A 22,832-nucleotide genomic window follows, 5' to 3' on the forward strand; every position below is an offset into this window, starting at 1 on the left:
ATGAAAGTCCCGCGCGTGCCCGCCAGCCAGGCCCCGGAAAGCGAGACAAGGACAGCCGAGCAGGCCTTCCTGCTGGCGTACACGAGATGGCACGCGACTGAGCCCGACGGGGACCTGTCCAGCGCTTACCGGGATCTATACGCGTACCAAAGACGCCTGTGGTTTCGATGGTGGCTTGCTAGCCATGATACCCATGGCTTAACCAAGCGGAGCCATTCATACGAGTTATTATTATCACTGGGAAGTAGCTACAAGACCGCCCTGCACCGCCTCCGCGCCTTCGGGGACTGGCTCAGCGTCGAGGTCCGGTTCGGCAAGCCCCCTACCGCCCGGGCCTTGCGGGCCGTCATCGCCGCGTACGGGGACCATATCCTAAACGAAAGTGCGCTGATGGGGGATTATGTCGTGGTCGAGAACGACGTCGGGGGAAGAGACGAAGAAAAGGGGCTTCTGGAGCCTTTCCTGGATGAGGTGCGGGAGCTGTGGCCAATTCTTATCGGCGGGGACGTGGAAAGAGAGGTAAGGAAAGTGTTCAACAAATGCCTCCGAGCCTACAAAGTGGCACAAGTTGAGGACGTGGATTTGTTAGACTATGTGATAATCGATTCGTTTCCGTTTTGCCCTGACCAGACCGGCGCAGTACCATGATGTACTACCACCGACCGCACCCTCCAGCATCGTGATAGTAGTAGCAGCTTTCCAGATCCTTGGCTCCTGGGCTGATCGCACTTGTCGGAGCCCTTTGCCCGGTCCGGCGTCGCGCTGCTCGGCGAGAGACCTGATTTGGGGACCCGGCCCAGCGGTCTGCACAGCTCTGGAGGGCCACCATCGCCGCTGTTGCTAGTTGCCTTGAATATCGAATATATTGTGTCGAACAGTACTAGTCTTCGGAGGGACTTATCCTTATTCCACTTTCGTAGGAGGGTAGATGAGCATAGCATAGGGTAAACACCTAGAGGTATGTCAATTGAAAGGAATAGATAGCTTTAGGAGAGAAACTATCCGGCAAACTGAAAAGAGCAAAACTCCAAGCCTCCAACTAATTACACAATTGATCTCAGCTCGCCTGACCCCTCGACACCGTCTTCGAGGCGAACCCGAGTCGGCGCGCAATGCCGCCATGCCTCAAGGTCCAGAACATGCACTCGCCACGCGAAACTCGCCCTCTACGAGAAGACAACCAGACAACAAGGTGGGCGGTCATTCCTGTGACGCCTAAGTAGTCACAAAGCTCCTGGTCCTGCCCCAATTGCACCCATGGCTTGGCAGGAGTAATCAATCCTCTGTACCATTTGATGAACTGTGGGTACAAAATTCACACCTTGGTATGACAAGTATGGCGAGAGCGCAAGCTGGGTCATTGCATATGCCATTCTTCATATCTTGCAACGGATCTGAACACTGCCTCTTTAATGTGGTCGGTTTCGGTGCTCTCGATTAGGTGAATGTCCTAGACAGCATGAAGACATCAGCAGACTTGTCTACAAATGATCATATAAGGGGCTTGCTTACTTGCGCAATGTTCCAGCGCTACAGCAGCCGATTGTCCTAGTTGATCATCTTCACGTGAGCGATATTCCGTCTGACCCGTGGCGCCTTCCGTGACATGAATATGCCGAACTAGGTAACGTAATATCTCTCGATGTTCCGCCTCGGGGATGAAATTTTTCCATAGAAGATAATCCAGCAACTGGGTCAGGAAGTTATGGGCATATGTTGCACAGTCGCTCAACATTTCCGCATGATGTGGGGGGCATGATCTGAGGCCGATGTACTTTAGCAACCGATCCGTCGTTCGAATGTGGTAGAGAGGGGAGTAACGGTCGACATCCCTTGGACCAGTAGGAGTATCAAACGCTAACTCGATAGGGCGCTCTGGGCCATCTGTGTCCCGTTCAAATCGAATATGTATAATGCGAAAGTTTCCATCGAGATGGCGAGGTACTGGGTCCTGGAAGGCATTCTGAAAGTATGTATCTGTTGTGACATATTCGTCTTTTGTGATAGTCGATATGATAATCATTGCGTGACGGTTTTTGTAAGCAATGCCGATCTCGTACCATTCTCCAGGGTTCGCTTCGGAAGGTTGGAGAAAGGGGTCGTTGTAAGCTGTGTCTGGAAAACGTTGCTGCTTTTGACGTTGAAAAAACCAGATATCGTCGTCGTCGAACCCGGGTGCATGACGCCGAATCGTTCTATTTGTGACGGTAGAGAAGTAGTCGATGAAATCAGCCACTTCGGACCTGTGGGACTCGGCGTTATAGAAATCCAAGTCAGTTTGCTCAAAGACTGGAGAAACAAAGTCGGGAGGCTCCAAGCCCTGTCGGGGACGTCTGCTGCGAGCGTTTCTCCAGAACATCCTTGCAGTTTCAATAGCCAGATCAAAATCAAAACACACGGGCAATGAGCTCCAATCCTGAATATGGTTGGAAGATATTCAGAACAGCCGCGAGCACCCTTCGGGGCCAGGTCCATTATTATGGACGACCTGTGATTCTCCGGAAGGGCGGGGTGCCTGGCGCTGTTCAGTCTACAGGCTAAGTACACTAGAGACGCCTCGTACGTTACAGTGGCAGAGGCCATGCACCATGCGTTACACGAGGCTAGATGTACAGAAGAAGCCAAATACATAACCAAATGTAACTACGTGTATATGAGTCAAGTGAATATGTACCTTGCCTGCCTGCAGCCTGATTCCCATGGCATATCACTTCCAACCGCGGCCACATCCTCTACCAGTCCCTTCTTCCCCTCCTTCCCACCTTGCTGTCGCAATACACTGTCGATCAATCACGGCAAATATGAAGACAAGCGCGATAACGAATCAAAGTATCCTGCAAACAGACCTCGGGACTTACCCAAACACACTTAACGACATATTTCGCAATGAGCCCCCCTCTCGAGGGATTGCGAAACTACTTGACAAGCTCACTATACTGCCAACAGGGGTGGCCAACAGTGTGTTGTTGACCCAAGCACCACACTCAATTCGAAGTCATCCTGCTTTACCCGCTTACAGCTCACTGGCGACTCCCTGTCATGATGTCTATTTTGTCACAATGCCCCATTCGGGCTGGCCATTTACCCGAGCACACTGGTCACTCTACTCCCAAGGGTGCTTCTTCCATTTGATACTGCAGGAGGACGGTCCGCATCTCAAGATTGACCGCGTCAAGGACGCGAAGTCCGCGCTTGAAAGCATCAAACTGGATGTCCTGTTCAACAATATGCACCGGAGGAATACTCGGTACGGGACATGGAAACCCATGATCGCATACAGCGCGGGGCAAACTCAGTTCGATCTATCGCAGATTGAGAAGATAGCTCGCTATATTCGCCAGCAGTTCGACAAGTACACCTTAAACGAGAAGAACTGTCAATTATTTGTTCTGTCGCTCTTTGAGAGAATCATCATGACAAGTGGCGGTGGCACGGTGTTTGTTGGAACAAGAGAGCAGGTTGTCAATTGGGATACAACAAACAAAATGAATGTCGGGTCAACATATGCACCTCGCAATCAATTAGAGGGCTATTTGATAAGAGCTCCAAGTCAAGGTATGTCCAATCTTCATAACAGCATGCTTCAAACAGGCGCTCGCTCACGCAAAGGCTGCTTGTTCAGAGTTCTCTACACGGACGGCCCGTCACTACCTCAACCTTCCAGCGTTGTACTCGGACTTGGAGCCAATTGGAACGGCCAAGGCTATTATGAGACTCTACCTCAAGGGACCAGGATCGGCTGGAAGCTTCGATCCATACGGTCACCATAAATCGTTATGGGGGTATTGGTATGTTACTACCCGAGAGAGTTTGAGCGAGGCTGGAAAAGACTTGGCAACAGCAGTGAGGGAGTTCTCACAAGACATCAAATCTGGAGAGATACGCAAGGCCTTCGTTGGACGGCGTGCGTCAAACCTCCGAGCATACGAGACGGTTGTAACGCAAGCTATTCAGGGTGATCGGTTTGCAAGAGCCCTTCTACCATTTCATAGATTCTGTCTTTCAATTAGCGACAAGGATGACAAAGAGGTGAGGCAAAAGGTGAGAAACCAGGGGCGGGCTCGGGCGATGCTGGGAGGTACCTGATGGTACATTCTGTACTTATTATCAAGTTGTGGGAAAGAATCATGTACTTTCTCGAAGTTCCAGACCGTCCCATGACCTCCAGCGCACTCATCAACTAAGCCACGTCCCATTGATTCGTTCTAGGTGTGCAGAAGTGACATTTAACCGCTGTGCTGTCAGCGAGGGGCACTGTCTATGTAACACGCACCAGCCCCGGATCCGATCCCTGTTGACCAGTTGCTGATGCCACTTCATGCTGAAGGCCCTCGCCAAGCCTGATTTGAGACGTTCAAAGCAATCGGGCAACCAATCACCGCGTCAAATACCGAATGCTGCTTGCACCTGCATGCAGTAAGCGCTTGGGCTTGTGCGTCGGGCGTCGGGCGTCAGGCTCTGGCACCCACCTCTTATTGTGCCCTCGACAGATCGCTGCAGGCGCCATTTCACATGCAAGTAGTGAGTGGGTGAGACTGGATTGAACGGAACGTATGCTAGATTACCCCCAGCCTTCTGGGGGGTCATATCGCCTGACAGTGTGCGCGAAAACGTCACCACAAATACACCAACGATTCCCACCCCTGCTCTCTATCACAGCCTCCAAATCTTTCCCGAGACTCTTGAAGGATTGAGGTCGTCTAATGATACAACACGAACATCGCAGCCGTCAATCATGCCCGACACGGAGGAGTACACAGTTGGTTGGATATGCGCAGTAGAGCCCGAGTTTGTTGCGGCTCAGGAGTTCCTCGATGAGGAACATCCTCGTTTGGCTTGTCAGGATGTCAACGATAATAACATATACACACTTGGTCGCATCGGAAAGCACTACATCGCTATTGCATGCCTTCCTCTATGGAATTACGGACTTGTCAGTGCAGCTAGCGTAGCGAGAGACATGCTTCGAACCTTTACCAACATAAGGTATGTGACCTAGCTTCTGGATTGATAGTTTCAAGTATACCAGTATCCACGCAGCTTGACAATCTATGTCCGGAGCTAATATAGCATCTGTCATCAATAGGTTCGGGCTGATGGTAGGAATCGGTGGTGGTGTCCCCACGTTCAACGACATCCGCCTTGGCGATGTGGTCGTGAGCTCAATCGACTACGACAAGGGTGCTGTTTTCCAATATGACTTTGGCCAGACTGTGCAGAACAAGGGATTCCTCACCACAGGATACCAAGACGCACCTCCTTTGTTCCTTCAGGCGGCAGTACAGGACCTGAAGGTTAGCTATCGGAGACGCGGTCACCAATTGGCGAAAAATATCAATGATATTCTGGAGCGCAACCCACGGCTGCAGAAAGAGTACGGTAGGCCCACGGTTGATCGTCTGTACCGCAGTGAGTTCCCGCATACTGGTGGGCTTCACGAGAAGTGTGCAACCACCTGTGACGAAGCGAATCTCATTCCCCGTGCACCGAGGGCCGAATACGATGACGACCCAAAGGTTCACTATGGCCTGATTGCATCAGCTAACCAGTTGATGAAGGATGCGGTTTTACGGGATACTTTGGCTAGGGAGAAGGGGGTGTTGTGCTTTGAAACGGAGGCTGCAGGGTTAATGAACCATTTCAAATGTTTGGTTATTCGGGGAATCTGCGACTATTCGGATTCCCATAAGAACTTGGAGTGGCAAGGGTTCGCAGCCATGATAGCGGCGGCATATGCGAAAGACCTACTGAACGTTATCACACCCAGTAAGGTATTGGCGGAGAAGAAGCTGCATGAATTGTCCCTAGCTAGTTGCCCTGACGAGTATATGTCTTTCTAACATCGAACTGCCTTGATATGATGTTACATAGATATTCCGTCCTCTGTCAAAATGCAGGTTTCACTGGGTGTTCGGCTACACCGCCAGTTCCAATGGGATCTCCCACCTTTATGCAGGCTGATTTGGCAGCCTAATTACTAATTGCCAATCAACATCATAATTGGACATTTTCTAGATTATTTCGGTGAAGATGCAGTAGATGGGGTATCCTGCTGAAAAGTGCATTGGTGTGCCCTGCCTGATTGGTAGCCACCACCATACCTAATGCTGATGAAAAGTGCATTAATAATCTTTCCGAGTTGATTCGTAGACAAATTTGGCCCATGCCTAGTGCAATTTTCATAGATGTTGATGCCGAAGGTCTATAAATTCCTTGATTGAACGTTTGGAAACTACCTAGGAGCATATCGTTCTGCATAGTCGAGCTTTGGTAGGATAATAGTCACTTACTATGGAGGATTCTTCAGGCCTCAATGCAAGAGCTCAGAAGTTCCGCAAGTTTTGGCCCCTTATTACCGCCGACAGTAACTTGACCCTTCATGGATTCCGCCGATTCAAAACTACCCATCTCCTCAATCTCCGCTTCCTTGAAGATGAGATTGCCGATTTAGACCACACCATATATCAGACTGGATTTGCTTTAGGGGTTGAACCATCTACGGATGACCGGCTTGGTCTAAAGCACGGCAAAAGGGCCGCAGAACTACCCGGGATCAACTCAACCATCAACGAAGAAACAGTCTTGAGGCTTCGTGATTTGATAAAGCAATATGGTCCGTATTTCAACCTTATTGTACAGCATTATGCTTCATGACTAACAACCACGGCAACGACAGATGAAGCACTGCTTGCATTCCACAACATCATGGATATGGAAACATTCTCGCTCCTGGACAACGAAGAACAGTGCAACTTGCGATCTGATCTGAACTTATATGAGATGTACAAAACCCGACTGCTTCGGTTAGATCTTGGGACACGCTCTCGTACAGATCCTGTCCAGCGATGGATTCACCAACGACTTCGTGCGTTGCAGTTCTGGAGGACGTCTGAAAGATCGTTTGGCGACATAGAGTCGACGCAAAGGTCGAGAAGGGGCAACCGGTGGTCATTTCACAATACGTCTCTTGTGGCTGGTATCGCTGGCCGAGTCGCAACGACGATAATCACCGCTATCTTCCTTGTGTGCCCCTTTTCCAGTATGCCAGATCAAGCATCCGTGGACACACAGCTTACAATCATCACATTCTGGATTGTTACGTTCTCGTTTCTAGTGGCGTCACTCTTACGCGTCTCGAACCAAGAGCTAATGGTGGTATCCGCTGCGTATGCGGCTGTGCTCTTAGCACTTGTTTCTGATTTCACATCTAAATAAAAGATACTGGCGAATCTTTCGAGGTCGCAACTTACCAAAATCAATGATGATGCTGGTTCAGCTCTGCGTCAAGATAGGTACTCAATACGGACGGCACTTCAGTGGCTCGACTCTGCTCACCTTGCTCACAGACGACTGCACCGCCATCATTATCTGGAGCGCCAGTGACTTCTCCGCTGCGTACATCAGTCTGACCCTATTCGTCCTCGTGTTCGTGGGCCACAAGGAGATTATGCAAAGTAAACCCGTGAAATTGGCGGATACGGCTCTTATGACGGAGCGGATTGAGCAATACAAAAGCCTGTATAGGTAGTCAGCAATGAATGTGTGCCTTGGCGACGAAAACATGGTGGTGTGTGTCGCATAGTCTCTTAAGGTGCAATAGGGCCACGGCCTCGGTGTCTCCCATCGGCTGAAGAGGAAAAGCGGGGTGTTCGAGGCGAGGGGAGAGCCATTCCCCGAGTGGCACTGGCGATGAGACGTTCGCTATCGGATATGATATTCGGGGGGAAGTTATCATACCGGGCGATCTTGCGGGTTGCAAGCGAGAGTTAGACTGGGTCGGTGTAGCACAAGTTAGGAACCAACCCCGATTGGTTCGCTGGTCCTGCTGCGAGAGGTCGGTATATGCATGTACATGGGCGACTCCGCATCTAGTCCTCGATCGATCATCGCGGTGCATCGGTCCCCGGTACGTCACATCCAAACCCCCGCCTTATCGCCTACCAGGTTGGGCTGCCTACGCCGCCAACCCCAAAGTCCTTGATATTGCTGGTATAGATAATAGCTCCCACGTCGCCGTCTGTTAGTTGCTAATTCCACTCAAAGTTGCCTACCTCCCAAGACCAAAGTGTAGCGAATACCAGGCAAGCAGCCCAAAAAAATGGAGGGCCACCGGCAGTACGACTTCCACGAATACGTGCCCCATGCCGCACTGGCCACGATAGTCTTTGGCGGAGCGGGCGCCCTCCTCGTCGCCTACGGCGTGGGCCTGGCCGTCTACCGGCTCTGCCTGAGCCCCATCGCCGGCTTCCCGGGCCCCAGGCTGGCCGCGCTGTCGCTGTGGTACGAGTTCTACTACGACGTGGTCTGCGGCGGCCGGTACTGGGCCAAGATCGACGAGCTGCATGACCGATACGGTGAGTGGCCGGGAGGAAATTGAGTATCAGCTGGAGACACAGTTATTGGAGATTACCGCACGATGATTTTCGTGCCCGCGTGCCTCCGGGAATATTTCGCAAACCTTGTTCAGTGTCGTTGTGGGCAATTCCCTCCGCTGACTTGCGTTGGTTCACGCAGGACCCATCATCCGCATCAACCCCCACGAACTCCACGTCCGCGACCCCGACTTCTACGACCTCCTCTACGCCGGCCCCACCTCCGGCCAGCGCCGCGACAAATGGGCCTGGTCCGTCAACATGTTCGCCAACAGCCAGTCGGGCTTCGGCACCGTCCCGCACGACCTGCACCGGCAGCGGCGGGCGGCCCTGAACCCCTTCTTCAGCAAGCAAGCCATCACGCAGCGCGTCGAACCGCAGATCCGCGACTTACTAACCCAAATGTGCGCGCGGTTCGAGAAACTAAAAGGGACGGGGGAGGTCTTGAATGTAATAGAGGCCTACGCGGCGCTGACGACGGACGTGATTACGCGGTACGCGTTCGACGCGTCGTACGGGTGCGTCGGGGATCCGGACTGGCGGGCCGAGTGGCCGCGGGCCATGGTCGAAGGGACTAAGACTTGTCATCTGAATAAGCAGTTCCCGTGGGTCGTGCCGCTGATGCGGGCGGTGCCGGAGGGGGTCGTGGGGATGCTGAACCCGGCGGTGCTGCAGTTGATCAATTTTCAGAAGGTGGGCATCCTTGAGCGAGTTGGATCCCCGTTGTGTGTCAAGCCATTAGTGGCAGCCGTTAACTGACGTATCCCTCACAAAATAGGACCTGGCCCGCCAAATCACCGCCATCATGCACGAAACCAAGGACTCCAAAGCAGACCAAACCCGGGACCCCCCCGAGCGACCGCCGACCATCTTCCACGAACTAATCAGCAACGAATCCCTCCCGCCCGAGGAAAAATCGCTCCAGCGCCTCGCCGACGAGGGCCAGACCCTCATCGCGGCGGGCCAGGAGACGACCTCCTTCCACCTCCAGACGGTGACGTACCACGTCCTCGCCAACCCGGCCATCCACGCCCGTCTCCGCGCCGAGCTGCGGGACGAGGTTGCTGATGTCATGACTGCCTCGGTGGCCGGGCTGGAGCGGCTGCCCTACCTCCGGGCCGTGGTGCAGGAGGGCCACCGGTTCGCGCACGGGGTCATGGGGCGTCTGCAGCGCATCTCCCCCGACGCGCCGCTGCACTACCACGATCGCCAACACAACGTCGGCAAGGACTGGGTCATCCCCGCCGGCACGCCCGTCTCCATGACCGCCCCGCTCCAGCACCGCGACCCGGCCAAGTTCCTGCACCCGCACGTCTTCGACCCGGCGCGGTGGCTCGTCGGACCCTCTGCTTCCTCTGCCGAAGAGGTGGCGGCGCTCGAGAGGTACCTCGTGCCGTTCAGCAAGGGCACGCGGCACTGCCTCGGGATCAACCTCGCGACGGCCGAGATCTACCTCACGCTCGCGGCCGTGTTCGGAAACAAAAAGTTCGGGATGGGGCTGTACGAGACCTGCGCGCGGGACGCGGAGGCGGTGCGGGATTATTTTATTCCGCATGGGCATGCGGATTCGAAGGGGGTTCGGGTGGTGTTTAACTGAAGAGGAAGAAGCTCATCTTCGGTTTTCTTGTCGGGGATAAAAGTTACTGGCGCGGGATGCGATTAGCGACAAAGGGGGTGCGCTGGGTGTCCGGGGTTGAGTTGAATCCAGGGTCAGAGGAAAATGCGGTAGTTTGCCAGAGCTGTATTGCGCCGGGTTCCTATCGCTGATACTCGTTGCCAATCTCTCATGTGTAACTTTGCTTTTTCTATTAGTCCCACACGGAATAAGCAATTCGCCCTACGATGCCCAACAGATGCATTATGTCTTTGGCCACACTGATCTACAGACTGAAGCCGGATATATGACCGTTGCAAAGAGTGGAAGCGATTGGTTTGTTACACGAATGTGCACGCCACCCACCTGCGTTTCTGCATCACATGCTTGAGAGAAAAGACGGCGTGGACAGCTGAACGCGGGGAATCAGATAGGCGTCTTTTAGGGTGACACGTTACATGCACCTCCTCACAGGAACATAGTTTTTCAGCTGCAAGGGAGAGGGACAAGGGATATATCTAGAATTTGGGGTAAGCAGACTGGAACGCGCCCTAGCAACCCCAACTCCCCCAGGTTTGGGGATACTCCATCGAAATGCTTCAACCCACTTGCCGCTGTCAATGAGGTAGCAGCATACAGGATATATCTAATTCAATTCTGTGAACCTCGGGGAGTATTAGCTTCAACTGCCTAATCTTTGAGGACCTGGAGTTCGGAACAGCGGTCGGCTCTGTTTGCGTCACCGCTGCCATGGACACCCCACCCGCCAAAGCCGCCGCCCGGCTGTACTTCACCACGGCCGCCGCCAACGCTGCCGCCGCGGCCGCCTTCCTCGCCGACGCCATCCACCTCCGGCCCGGCCCGCTGTCATCCCAGCAGACATGCTTCGGCCTGCTGCTGGTCCTCGTGGCCTTCTACACCCACGTCTCCCTGCGCTGGGAGTACCTATACTACCGCAACATGGCGACCCACGGCTGCGCGCCCCCGCGCCAGGTCCGCCGCGACCCCCTGGGCGTGCGGTACCTACTGTCGACCGCCTCGGCCGCTAAACGCAACACGCTGCTCCAAGAGCGCGCCGGCCTGCTCGGGGCCCTGGGCCACACCTTCCGGCACCAGATCTTCCCGGAGTGGACCATGACCGTCTCGACCGACGAGCCGGCCAACATCAAGACGATCCTGGCGTCGCGCTTCGACGACTGGGACATCCCGCGCTACCGCGTCCAGGGCTTCCACCCCGTGCTGGGCTACCACTCCATCTTCACCGTCAACGGGCCCGAGTGGCAGCACGCCCGCGCCACGCTGCGCCCGGCCTTTGTGCGGGACCAGCTCGCCGACCTCGGGCGGTTCGACTTGCACGCGCGCAAGCTCTTGGCCAAGCTGCCGTCGTCGTCGCGCGAAGGTGACACGGAAAAGGTGGTGGTGGATCTGCAGGATCTCTTCTCCATGCTCATGGTCGACACCACCTCGGACTTCATGTTCGGCCAGTCGACCGACCTGCTGGGGGCCGCCGACGCCGACTCCCGCACTTTTGTCAAGTACTTCGACGCCTCGATGCACAAGATCGCCTGGCGCGCCCGGCTCGGCTGGCTGACGCAGCTGAGGCCCGACCGGGAGCTCGACGAGTACGTCCGCTTCATGCGCGCGTACATTGCGCGGTTCGTCGCCAAGGTCAAGGAGCAGCGGGCGGCATCTGATACCAAGCCAGAGGAGTCGACGGACCGTTATGTGTTTTTGGACCAGCTCATCGACACGGGCGAGCCCGACGACGTCATCCGCGACCAGCTCCTCAGCATCTTCGTCGCGGGCCGCGACACCACGACGAGCGCGCTGACGTATTTGTTTTTCGAGCTGTCGCGGCGGCCCGACATAGTACGCAAGCTGCGCGACGAGATCGCGGCCCTGCCCACCGCCGACCCCACCTGGGAGCAGCTGAAGAACATGCAGTACCTGCAGATGGCCATCAAAGAGGCCCTGCGCCTGAACCCGCCCGTCGCCCTCAACGCGCGCGAGGCCGTCCGCGACACGGTGCTGCCGCGCGGCGGCGGCCCCGATGGTACACAGCCTGTGTTTGTGCCGAAGGGGACGAATGTGCGGTATCAGCCTTGGTGCATGCAGCGGCGCCGGGACCTGTACGGGGAGGATGCGGAGGAGTTTCGGCCGGAGCGGTGGGAGAATATTCGGCCGACGTACGTGATTATTGCTTGCGGTGTAGTAGCTAACCTGGAGAGGGGAATAGGGATGCTGACCTGGACTTTTTAGGTATGAGTACGTTCCTTTCAACGCGGGTCCGCGTATCTGTAAGTCAATACCCACAAGCCTCCTGGTAAACGGCACTGGGCTGACTTCATATCTTACAGGCATCGGCCAGCAGTTCGCCCTGACGGCTATCGCCATGACCACGTTCCGGATCCTGCAGGCCTACCAGAAGATCGAGAGGCGGGACGACAGGCCGCCCGTGCAGAAGCTCGGCATCAACTTGTCCATGTTGCACGGGTGTTGGGTTAGCATGACGCCGGCGTAATTGAATGAAGGAAAGGGGTGATATCTGGAGATGGACTGGACTGGACCGCGTCGTGGCGTCAATGGGTTTATAGTTGTCAAAAATTGAGTGACTCTTCAGTGAGGCGTGCTACATGACCTCTACTATTTTGCTATGCCAGAATATCCTACCCCACGATGCCTGATCTGGCACCCCCCATCGACGAATCTGTTCTCATCCCCGCCTGGGCTCTGGTCAATGCCGACTCGTGGCTCAAGCATTTCCGTCACAGAGGGAGGGCTACGCAGTCGGCCAACTACGGGTTCACCGATCTTGGCTTCGAGCCGTCGCACGCTCCCAATCATGCCTGGAGAATCTACATCCTCTTCACGGAGAAGCCCGGCTGTAGCTGGCGACAGGTGTTGGCATATGCGGCCTTGCCCCTTGGTACGATTCAAAGTGTACGGCATGGTTGCTCGTGAGTATATGCTTCACTGTGATTGTAAGCCTGTAACGCATTGATATGTTGTTGCGCTGGGGACTGAGGCCATGACAGGAACTGAGCGCGGTACACACGGTCAATGGGTCTCTACTGCGCAGCCTATTTGTTAGGTGACGAGACTTTTGCCCCGCTATGTCAACATGCTTCAGAATTGGGATGCATGTATAATGGAGAAGGAAGCCCAGGTTCAGCCTGAGGTGTAGCAGATCATCTTTGGTCACGGTAGCCCGTCACGTTGACTGTATGCGCCGCGCCAATTGAATATAAAATGCTTGGGCCGCGAGACACCGTCTGCTTCATTCCTCCAACCTTTACTCCCCAAGTCCATCCTACCCTCACCCAAGCTTCATTACGATTGACTATTGACAATGGCGGTCTGGATCGTGAATTACCCAACAACCCAACAAGCCTCCGACACTTCAGCGTCCTAGGCAGCCACCGAGAGACCCTTGCCCACATTCCCAAGCTTCCCCAGCCACAGCACCAATGGCGCCAATCCGGCTGGACATGCCTACAGCACGTCTGACAAGTTCTCTGGGTACGGCCAAAGCCGACAGGCGCATGTCCAAGACATGCGTGACTGGTTCCGTGACGCTGTAAGTGATCAAATCCGAGATGCCCCTTCTTTCTCCTTTGCGCGTCATTCTAACTTGGAATCCGACGCCAGGCAAACACGAAGACGCCCCTGTCTGCAAAATCGGTGACCGCAGGCAACAGACTGATCTGCATGGACCGGCTGAGCGACGATGTCACCTGTCTTCACGTCGTCCTCGGCGACGCCGACCAAATCCCCGACCCCCAAGTCCAAGCCATGCGTCTCACACGATACGTCCTCGCGCCGTACCAGGACGGCAATATCATCGTCAACGTGGTCTATGACCGACGACTGGAGCGAATCTACACCTTCGACGGCGTGGATGCAGGCCGCGAGGATCGCCACGCTGGCGCGGTCGGGGCCCTCCGGGACCTCTTCGTGAAGAGTGGTCTTGGCCGCATCCCCATGCAACACGGGGGCCGATTCTGGATGAGCATGTCGATGGAGCGGGGGCTGGCGCGTTTCTCGGGGTACCTCGCCCTGGAGGGTGCGCGTGTCTTTTTGAGAGAGACGCAGGCCAATCTGGGTGGATGGGAGGATTGGACGTGTTCCAAGGAGTACGAGGGAATTGACGGTCCGAACGAGGAGGACGCTCGTCAGGTTTGGTTGGCAAGACTGCGTTTGGAGCTGGGGCGCCGGAGGTAGCGTTTCTAGTATTACACACGCTTGGCCGTCATCAATTAACATGTAACCTTCTTCTCGTCTTTTTCTCTTTTTCTTAACTAATTTGGAATCCGTTTGAATCGTAGTCTTAAATAAACGGAGATAAATAAATCGTATCCTGTTTCCTATTATTACTCGTGGGAATAGATGGTCTTGAGCGTAGCTAGAGAGACGAGTACGGGCACCTATATGACCTCGGTCAGCTCCTGAGCCACAGTAGAGATGGGTATATGCCGCGTATTATACTAGTAGATGTGGTGTTACCCGGGTCTGCAAAGGGCGAAGGGACATTGCTGTTCTGGCCGACGTTCTGTATAAGTCCACCATTCAAGTTTCGCATGGTGTTCCGATAATCAATCCACGGCAGGGCAGGGTCGAGCTCTACGCGGTGAAGGGATCGTTAGCTCCTCTCGTACAGCTATGCGAGGGGGCTGCGGAACCCATCGACTCGAAACCAAGAGCGGTAAAGCCGTAGCTGGCCGACTGCGTAGCTCTTTGTAACGGAAATGCTCAAGCCACATGTCGACATTGACCAGAGCCCAGGTGAGAATGGAAACACATGCACACTTAACACCTGTGAGTGTAGGAGTTGACAGTGGAAGGTAAGATGGGACTCATACCTCGCATCATTCTTCTCACGGCTGCTGATATGGCCCAGTCATACTCTTCAACGGGAAAAGTACAAAAACCCAGAAACCCAGCATCAAGACTGCCAGAACCAAACTACACAGATACCATACTCAAGATACCCCGTGAGAAGCTATCGTGAGATCAATACTTGATAACTACTATTTACATTTACGTTCAAACATGTCTTCTGATAACAACAATCAAGCCTTACTTTGGCAGCCGCAGTTCCTGCCGGCGGGCCAGCCCCAGTTTGCGCCATCAACAGCTGGACTCTTGATCAATAGCTCACCAACACCTCTGATTCCAGTGAACGTCCAAGCTCCGATTGACATGGTTGGAGCTGCTATCCAAAATGCACCCTATAACATGACACCTCCTCTAAATCCATATGCGACCGGCTCAGGTGTACAAGGAACGGGTGTTGGGCCACATCGGCGACTATTACCGGTTCGCAACCAGGTGTTAGGAAGGAGTGAACTCCTGCAACGTTCTACACCCCCTAAACCAGCGCCACCAGGTGGGACCAGTAGGGCGGTTGTTTCCCGCCCGACGCCCCCTGCACTACCATCGGGCGGGAACAACAGGGCCGTTGTCCATCACCATACGCCCCCTGCAACAGGTCGCTCAGGCGAGAACATGTCTGCTGTGATCCCTCGTTCAGATTTCCCAGTGCCTGGGAGAGGTCGTACAGCCCCACCACGCGGTGGGTCGCCCTCGATCGAGGTCGAATTGAGCAAGACAGCAGTCCTACGACGGATGCAGTACCAGGACCTGCCACTACGAGACAAGGCCTGGCGATACACGAGGAAGCAGCTAAGCAAACCAGGGCTGATCTCAGAAAGAATCCGTAAGCAGGGTTGGGAAGTGCCAGTCACAGCGTCGACAAACAGACACCCACTGTCGGATGCCGCAGTAGATGAGCTCATGGAGAAGTATGTTGGTCCAGTTCTTGCTGGCATGACTAGCCCGGACGATCGGAAAAAGTACAACGATGCCATCAGAGACATGGCTTGTCTGGCTTACCGTCGATATGGTCTCAATGCCATTGAACGTGGCAAGGAAATGCGGAGGCAAGCCGAGCGGGACCGGCAGAGGGCCAAAAGAGACACTGCTCCACTGCAGATCATGAAGGAGAGGAGAGAATCGCCGGAAAGAGCGCCACAAAGTGTACAGAGGGGTTCTGGGAGGCACACTGCAGGAAGTCCCCGGCGACTCGACCATCGGACAGGTCGAAGTGGCTTGCAACCCCAAGATCCACGCCAACCCGATCCGAAGAAGTCCCAGGCCAGCTCAGGGCCAGTTACAGGCCCATCAGCTAATCCCAAAGCTCCATCAGGCCTGGCAGGTCGAGCGGCAAAGCATGGCAAGCACGCAGGGGCCGTGGATGTAACATCACACGGTGATGAAGAGATCAACGTACACATGGTATAGGTATACCATGAAGGGACATGGTGCTACTAGAGCTAGACCAATGGATTAGGTATAATTATAAACCGCTATACCGCCGTATAAAGATCATTACCCCAGCGTTTATGCCACCTCCTACTCTTGTTTATCCCGTGGAGGTACGTACTAAGCATAAGTCGCACATCGTGAGCTAATCGGATAACGGGCCGCCTGGCATTAAAGCTATATGTTATACACCTACCATGTGATGTTTTGGCTTACGCCTACCGTGGCCTGCTAACAGCTGTTAATGTACGGACTCACGCTGCCCCTGCTTTTAGGTGCGTACTTGAAGACTTTCGGTACATCGGCTTTGCCAACCACCGGCGGCGCTGTAACACCAGAAATCATCACGACCTTCGCCGGCGTACCACATCGGCGTACTACATCAGCCGGTGTTGGCGTACCGCACCGGCTAGTGTAGTGATATATTTCAATGTTCAGGGGTAAACCTCCGGCCCGATGTGGTGCGCTAGAGAAGCTCGTGATGTTTTTGGTGTAAAGCGGTTGTCGGCGCCGGCAAGCTTAAGGTATCGAAAATCTTCGGGTACACACCTGGTGTTAACACATACGGGAGGTGTACAATATCTCGTATGGTAAGTAATACTGATGCTTTGGGACAAGTCGAAAATGTCAGAAAGGTGAGTTTAGGGCGCCGTGGGATTGTCAAACTATATTCTCGTCTGTTACGGAGAATGGCAATTCTCGGGGGTAAGGGGTTCCAATTTTATATGCCATCAGTACCGGAGAAAGCATACACTCTGTTTATATAAAGAACCAAGTTATCTGACAGTCAAATCATCAGAATAATCTTCGGGATACACAAGGAGAGTATACCATTCAGTCATTGCACCGTTTAACCCATCTCTTTTTCCATCAAGAGCATAAGGCCAAGACCAAGCACCATGGCCTCCGAGGAAGCAAGGCTCGAAAAAGCAAGAGTAAAGGCGCGACGCAGACAAGACTTCCTGGAATTACGCAGTCGATGTCGTGAGACAGCACCCAAAACTCTACAGGACCTTGTCCGTTTCGCCGCCGAGAACACGACGGGCTTCGTGGCCATCGACTTTGACAACTGGAGGTTGTCCCCAGTTGACGCCACCGAACTTGGGTTCACGTATGTTCCGCCAGCAGCACGGCTTCCGCCACAGAATATCTACGACGGGGGTCCCGCGAAGAAGGGAAAGACGCGCGACCACGCCCTCTCGGTGGCGAAAACCTTTCTCCAAAGCCGCAGTATCCGCATCAAGGGTCGAAAGCGATCGGAACTCCAGCGCGAGAGCCCCTGGTACAAGCCGCGGGCGCACGCCGAGCCCGAAAACGTGGAGGATGCGGCTTTGATAACCCTGGGCCTCTTCGGCCGGAACGGCTGCCGGGGCAAACCGTGCCTGGTCGGCTTCGGCATGGAATTCGAGCTCAACACCCTGCTGGCCAACTACCCCCGCCTACTCGACGAGTTCTCCACGGTCATCGACCTGCAGGATGTGGCGAGGGACCTTTACGACATGCAGTTCGCGCCCCCACTGCGAAACACGCTCATCTCGTTTGGGTTAGAATGTTTAGCGCGGAAGGATGCGAAGGGAGCGTGCTGCGCAGGGAACGATTCCGTGAGAATCGCCCTTCTTTTGGCCAAGATGGTCACTCTTCCGCCCTCATACGAACCCAGGCTGTCCACGATCGAGTTTCGTGGTAGGAATGGCAAAAAGGGACCGTACCTGTGGGGCGACAATAAGGAGTTCCGTTTCCGTAAATTCTGGCCGGGAAGCCGACCAATGCCGAAGGAGCTCTATCCCTACACGGCGGTGTTGGCGTTGAAGGACGAGTACGGTATAGGGTACCGGGACTTCCCCATCCCGGATGCGAAGCTCCTGTTCACCTACTTTGAGCGCTACAACCCGAACGCTAGTGGGGTTAAGTTGAAAGACAGGCACAATCGACGTGGGATAAGCCAACGCGGATACCTGAGCTTCGAGTCGCTGGACGACCTCAATGCCTTTGTCGCCGATGTAGACGAGACGGTCTTCGACGGCCAAGTGTGGTCAGTGAGATCGGTTTACGATCCTTTGGTGCAGCCAGCGCGCTCGCGTGAGGAGCACAACCAACACATACGAGACGCAAATATGGCTATGAAAGAGACCAGGCAACACCAAAAGCAGGAATTGCGAGAGCAGCACGCCGAAGCGCTTCAAGAGGATAATGGCGATTTCTTCAACACCATGTTTACGTTGTAAACTTGCCAAAAAGGCTGAAGGGGCCAAAAAGAATCGGCGAAGGCGGGATTCGAACCCGCGCGCCCGAAGGCACTACACACCCACGAATAGAAAATCTAACTTCGCGTGGTGACGAAGGGGGGAATCGAACCCCCGCCCGTTTCCGGACTACGTCCCGAACGTAGCGATTTAACCACTCACCCACTTCGCCGATTGATCAATTTGATTGTTGACAGCAATATGATTTATTGGCAGTTTTATGGTTCAATGGGTGGCTAGTGTTTGGTACCTGGGTACTGTCAGGGTGCTGTGTGCAAGTGATGGTGGTGTTTGGTGTTGTGGGAGGAAGGCGCGCCGGGAAGGGTGGATCCAGGGGGGCCACTGGTTGGTGGTTGATGGGAGAACACCAGGCAGGCGTGAGGAATTGAGACCCACCAGTGGTCATCTGTGTACAAGAAAAAATTGTAAAAAGAGACAGAGTACGTCTGTGAGGTGTTGGAGTTGGCTGTCCATCGACGGGAACTCGGCTTGGGTGTCGGGAGAAAAGGGGGTAGAGCTCGTGTGCAGTTATCGGATCAAGCCCATACGCAGTATGAGGTGGCCTCGGATCTGGAGCGGAGAGGAAGGCCATCCTCAATTCATTAGGCAAATTGACAGTGCAAAAACGTCCCTAATACCCAGAAGCGCGCTGCCTAATTTCCAAGCAAGTTGTGCTGTACGCAACCAACGCTTCCAGTCAAGAGACATCAACTTGATGGGAAACATGATCAACGACAAAACACCCAAGCTTTCTTTTTGCTTCCTTGCCTCTTTGACAGAGTTGAAATGCAGTTACAATGGCATTGTAAGTTAACATGTGCCTTGTTCCCAATCAAAGAGCTGGACAGTGTGGCGTTGGACATAACTGACTTGTTTTCTCCCATATAGCCCGCCGAGGTCAAGATTCGACGGCTGCGCCACGCGATACACATTGCCCCTGATTCATGCGCCTTCGGCACGAGCACACCTCATCGACAGACACACAACGTTCCTTCTGCGCACTCTGATCGCCTTTTCCCATCGACGTGCCCAAGATGGCAGACCTGTTCCAAATCCTCGGTGTTGCCCGCGACGCCGACTTCAACGCCATTCTAGCCGCCAAGAACCGCCGGCTCCAGAACATCAACAATTTCGTGAAGAAGGCGGAGCGAGCCCAGGCGAGGAAAAGAGTCATGGACGCCTGGCGGGTCCTCGGGTGTTGGGGCTCGCGCGAGCGATACTTGAAACAGCTCCAGCAGGACAGCACGTTGGACGCCGCCCGCCGGCAGCAAGATGCGCAGTTCCAACAGGAGGCTGCACAACTTGGGGGTGGCTCTAGTACATTTTTCAATCCGCTGCCGCAGGCACTAGGTCAGGCAGCGGAGCCAGCAATACCGCTCCCACCGGCAAATAGGCCAGCACCAGTACCGGCGATACCAGCAACACCGAAAAAGCCCGCACCAGGAAGACCAACGGCACCGTCAAAACGGCCGGCATCATCAGCACCAGCGGTACCCGCAAAACGGCCGACGCCATGGACACCAGCACTACCAACACTACCCGCACCAGCACCACCAGCACTACCACCAACACCAACCGCAGGTCATGTAAACGAGCCCATGGAAATGGATGAGCCGGAGGTGCAGAGACCGCCGGCGCAATGGTTCAAGAATGTAGCCAAGCGTGCCCTCGCGACCACCCGGGATTTGAGACAGGACATGAACCAGACTTACGAGATGACCGACCGGAACCGCCGCAGGCTCGTATTGGAGTTGCGCAACATGCCGAACCTCGTGCAGGGACTGAACGTGGACTTCGCCATCATCATCGAGGCCTGCGACATCCTCTTGCTCAAAATCATCGAGCTGGAGGACTACTGCCGACCCGCCACCGTGGCCGCCGTCCGCGACGACTGGGACCACCGCCACAGCATCCTGGCCCGGCTGCCGGCGGCGCGCGACCTCGCGTTCCGGTTTTCCAGCTACGCGGCGGCGCTGGACGGGGTGGTGCGGGAGCTGCTGGGCGAGAAGGGCAACAACGACCGGGCGCGGGCGGACGAGCTGCTGAACGACCTGGGCGTGATCTTGGCGCAATGGCGCCAGGTGGTCGACACCTTCTTCCAAGGGGGCCGGCAGACGTTGCTCCAGATGGCCCTGGCGATGGGGTTGCATAGGACTCAAGAATAGAATAGGGGATGGGCGGTCAATTGATTGAACCTGCAGGAACCTATTTTTGGGTACGAGGTACCACGTATGTTGTATGGGACCCCGTATGGCCACGGGCACGTCCTTTTCATCTTTGACCGCCTAGGCTTGGCTTGGTTGGGCATCGGAATAAGGAGCCGAGGCCCTCAATTCTTCGATGCATGAAAGCGATGTATATTGTCTGTCTCCAGTTGAGAGCCAATTCAAATGGCCTCATCCCCATGGTTCCAAGGCTAACTATGTATTCAGAGAGACGTCGTGCGGCTTGTTTTTGCCCCGTGGTCAAACAAGGAACAGAGCCCCATGAACAGGAATGCTGGCAGAATTTGGGGGCCTCGGGGCACCCGGTATTCTTCATGCACCCACTGCACCCACTGGCATCCACTGCAGAATTGCCGGCCCGGGGGTTGTTCCGCCCCTCAGCGCAGTCCAAGATTCGCGATTCTTGGCGATGCAATGCTTCTGGCAATGCGTAGGGTTGCACGGTCCAGCTGCGCTGCGGCGGAGTCCGTCTCCCCATTGAAAGCCCCAGTTTGGGCCCTGGACTCAATTGGAGCGCTCATTTGGCCAGCAATGCGACCTCGTATTCCCTTTGCCAATGCGACAGGTTCGGAGGAGCTAGGCGTCCATGGACCACGGCTTGACGGCTTTACCCAGCCAAAGTGGAAACGATCGTCACTGCCGGGCGCTCGGATGACGTTGCGAGAGGCTGAGCCGTCCGAACGTTGTTGTTGCTGTTGATTGCTGGAACCATCCCATCTCCATCCCGACTCCATCTGCCATCCCAACTGGAATTCTGGGCCCGTCGCCTGATCTCAGCTCAATATTTAAATCCAACGACCGCCGGGTGTAAGTTCTTGCTTTTTGTTCCTACTCACCACCGGCAATATCAACATCCACGATATTTACCATCCATTCGTTCTCACTCTAAATAAACGACTCAGAATAATAATTCTTTAATCAACCCCCAAACCAACCATCAAAATGCGTGCCTCCACCATCTTCGCCACCCTCGCGGCCACCGCCGCCGCCACCCCCGTCGCCATCCGCGCCGCCGACTACCAGTGGGACGTCACCGAGTGGGACGGCGGCTGCGACAACGTCGGCTGCGACTACAAGTTCAACATCGCCGGCGCCGCCACCAGCGACTACCCGGCCCGCCCGGCCTTCAAGGCGACCTGCTCCGGCCGCTCCGTCGACGCCCAGATCGAGACCCAGTACACCGACTGCAAGCTCGAGGGCGACGTCAAGGCCAGCATGGTCTCCAAGCTCAACAAGCCCGAGCAGCTCCTCGGCTCGCGCACCGTCATCCCCCTCCAGGTCTCCTTCCAGTTCGCCGACCTGAACCAGGAGTATGTTTTGTCCCCTTCCCACTCAACGAAGAAGAAGAATGACTTGTTTACTGACTTTATCTCTAGCAACACCTACTGGAACTACACCGGCCACGCCAACACCTCCATGAACCGTGGCGGCGAGCCTCCCCTGAGCTTCACCATCCTCCCCAAGGAGTCCTTCGGCATTGCCTAAATGTCGCGACGGCGACTCGACCGAGGGCTTCAGGGGGGACGTTAATGATGATGGAGACGGTTGGGACTGTGTACGCAGTTCCTTCTCTAATGTAATTACTCCGTAACGAAATCTGCACATAGCGTCTTATTATATATTACCTGAGTCACATAATTGCTGGTCTTCTATTTACCTTCTTTGATGTGTGTTGCTATAAATAATTTATTCCTCGATCCCGATGGCCCCGTTGAGTGAGTAGGGCGGGTCGATGATGGGCACCACCCCACCCCTCCGCGAACCGATCGTGATTTGATTTGCGGACATGACATGGGTGCGGTTGTCGTTAGTTTCCGGGCGATTATTGCCGGATTGGAATAGGTGAAGTGGTCCACATGTAGATCGGCGTGGTGTGGTTCTGCCTGTGCACTGAGACATCATCCTATGTAGAAGCAGGGCTGAGACGGAATGGCATAAGAGCAAAGGGGCATTTAGACTTATGTTCGCAATAGAGCATTAAAGGTGTTTCGTCCCTGGCCGCCGAAGTACATCATTGCGAGGTTGTGAATGCCGGCCCTTTATGTTGCACAAGCAATGCCCAGGATGCATGTTGTAT

The 22,832-nt window shown here is 54.8% G+C and overlaps 12 protein-coding genes across 12 annotated transcripts; 10 read left to right on the plus strand and 2 right to left on the minus strand.

Moving 5' to 3' along the window:
* PG985_016042 (uncharacterized protein) lies at positions 1–648 on the plus strand (the record flags this gene model as incomplete). The annotated part of the gene is made up of 1 exon (XM_066835808.1): positions 1–648. One exon carries the CDS (start codon positions 1–3, stop codon positions 646–648), a length of 648 nt encoding a protein of 215 aa, XP_066677011.1.
* Positions 649–1,468: 820 nt separating this feature from the next.
* Positions 1,469–2,359, minus strand: PG985_016043 (uncharacterized protein; the record flags this gene model as incomplete). The annotated part of the gene is made up of 1 exon (XM_066835809.1): positions 1,469–2,359. The coding sequence occupies one exon, from the start codon at positions 2,357–2,359 to the stop codon at positions 1,469–1,471; it is 891 nt and encodes a 296-aa protein (XP_066677012.1).
* A 2,376-nt stretch (positions 2,360–4,735) lies between these two features.
* Positions 4,736–5,840, plus strand: PG985_016044 (uncharacterized protein; the record flags this gene model as incomplete). Its single annotated transcript, XM_066835810.1, has 2 exons — positions 4,736–4,986; positions 5,087–5,840. The coding sequence occupies 2 exons, from the start codon at positions 4,736–4,738 to the stop codon at positions 5,838–5,840; spliced, it is 1,005 nt and encodes a 334-aa protein (XP_066677013.1).
* A 1,421-nt stretch (positions 5,841–7,261) lies between these two features.
* Positions 7,262–7,528, plus strand: PG985_016045 (amino acid permease; the record flags this gene model as incomplete). The annotated part of the gene is made up of 1 exon (XM_066835811.1): positions 7,262–7,528. One exon carries the CDS (start codon positions 7,262–7,264, stop codon positions 7,526–7,528), a length of 267 nt encoding a protein of 88 aa, XP_066677014.1.
* Positions 7,529–8,098: 570 nt separating this feature from the next.
* PG985_016046 (uncharacterized protein) lies at positions 8,099–9,969 on the plus strand (the record flags this gene model as incomplete). The annotated part of the gene is made up of 3 exons (XM_066835812.1): positions 8,099–8,354; positions 8,515–9,065; positions 9,151–9,969. 3 exons carry the CDS (start codon positions 8,099–8,101, stop codon positions 9,967–9,969), a joined length of 1,626 nt encoding a protein of 541 aa, XP_066677015.1.
* A 747-nt stretch (positions 9,970–10,716) lies between these two features.
* Positions 10,717–12,487, plus strand: PG985_016047 (uncharacterized protein; the record flags this gene model as incomplete). The annotated part of the gene is made up of 3 exons (XM_066835813.1): positions 10,717–12,152; positions 12,233–12,263; positions 12,335–12,487. The coding sequence occupies 3 exons, from the start codon at positions 10,717–10,719 to the stop codon at positions 12,485–12,487; spliced, it is 1,620 nt and encodes a 539-aa protein (XP_066677016.1).
* Positions 12,488–12,642: 155 nt separating this feature from the next.
* On the plus strand, positions 12,643–13,150 carry PG985_016048 (uncharacterized protein; the record flags this gene model as incomplete). The annotated part of the gene is made up of 2 exons (XM_066835814.1): positions 12,643–12,906; positions 13,097–13,150. 2 exons carry the CDS (start codon positions 12,643–12,645, stop codon positions 13,148–13,150), a joined length of 318 nt encoding a protein of 105 aa, XP_066677017.1.
* A 283-nt stretch (positions 13,151–13,433) lies between these two features.
* On the plus strand, positions 13,434–14,187 carry PG985_016049 (uncharacterized protein; the record flags this gene model as incomplete). Its single annotated transcript, XM_066835815.1, has 2 exons — positions 13,434–13,543; positions 13,665–14,187. 2 exons carry the CDS (start codon positions 13,434–13,436, stop codon positions 14,185–14,187), a joined length of 633 nt encoding a protein of 210 aa, XP_066677018.1.
* An 828-nt stretch (positions 14,188–15,015) lies between these two features.
* Positions 15,016–16,266, plus strand: PG985_016050 (uncharacterized protein; the record flags this gene model as incomplete). Its single annotated transcript, XM_066835816.1, has 1 exon — positions 15,016–16,266. One exon carries the CDS (start codon positions 15,016–15,018, stop codon positions 16,264–16,266), a length of 1,251 nt encoding a protein of 416 aa, XP_066677019.1.
* A 920-nt stretch (positions 16,267–17,186) lies between these two features.
* On the plus strand, positions 17,187–18,512 carry PG985_016051 (uncharacterized protein; the record flags this gene model as incomplete). The annotated part of the gene is made up of 1 exon (XM_066835817.1): positions 17,187–18,512. The coding sequence occupies one exon, from the start codon at positions 17,187–17,189 to the stop codon at positions 18,510–18,512; it is 1,326 nt and encodes a 441-aa protein (XP_066677020.1).
* A 1,369-nt stretch (positions 18,513–19,881) lies between these two features.
* On the minus strand, positions 19,882–20,680 carry PG985_016052 (uncharacterized protein; the record flags this gene model as incomplete). Its single annotated transcript, XM_066835818.1, has 2 exons — positions 19,882–20,065; positions 20,103–20,680. 2 exons carry the CDS (start codon positions 20,678–20,680, stop codon positions 19,882–19,884), a joined length of 762 nt encoding a protein of 253 aa, XP_066677021.1.
* A 1,017-nt stretch (positions 20,681–21,697) lies between these two features.
* PG985_016053 (uncharacterized protein) lies at positions 21,698–22,240 on the plus strand (the record flags this gene model as incomplete). The annotated part of the gene is made up of 2 exons (XM_066835819.1): positions 21,698–22,065; positions 22,132–22,240. The coding sequence occupies 2 exons, from the start codon at positions 21,698–21,700 to the stop codon at positions 22,238–22,240; spliced, it is 477 nt and encodes a 158-aa protein (XP_066677022.1).
* Positions 22,241–22,832: the final 592 nt, after the last annotated feature.

This window comes from Apiospora marii (genome assembly GCF_038362585.1).
Source record: "Apiospora marii strain CBS 49790 chromosome Unknown utg000013l_segment0_segment0, whole genome shotgun sequence".
NCBI lineage: Eukaryota > Fungi > Ascomycota > Sordariomycetes > Amphisphaeriales > Apiosporaceae > Apiospora > Apiospora marii.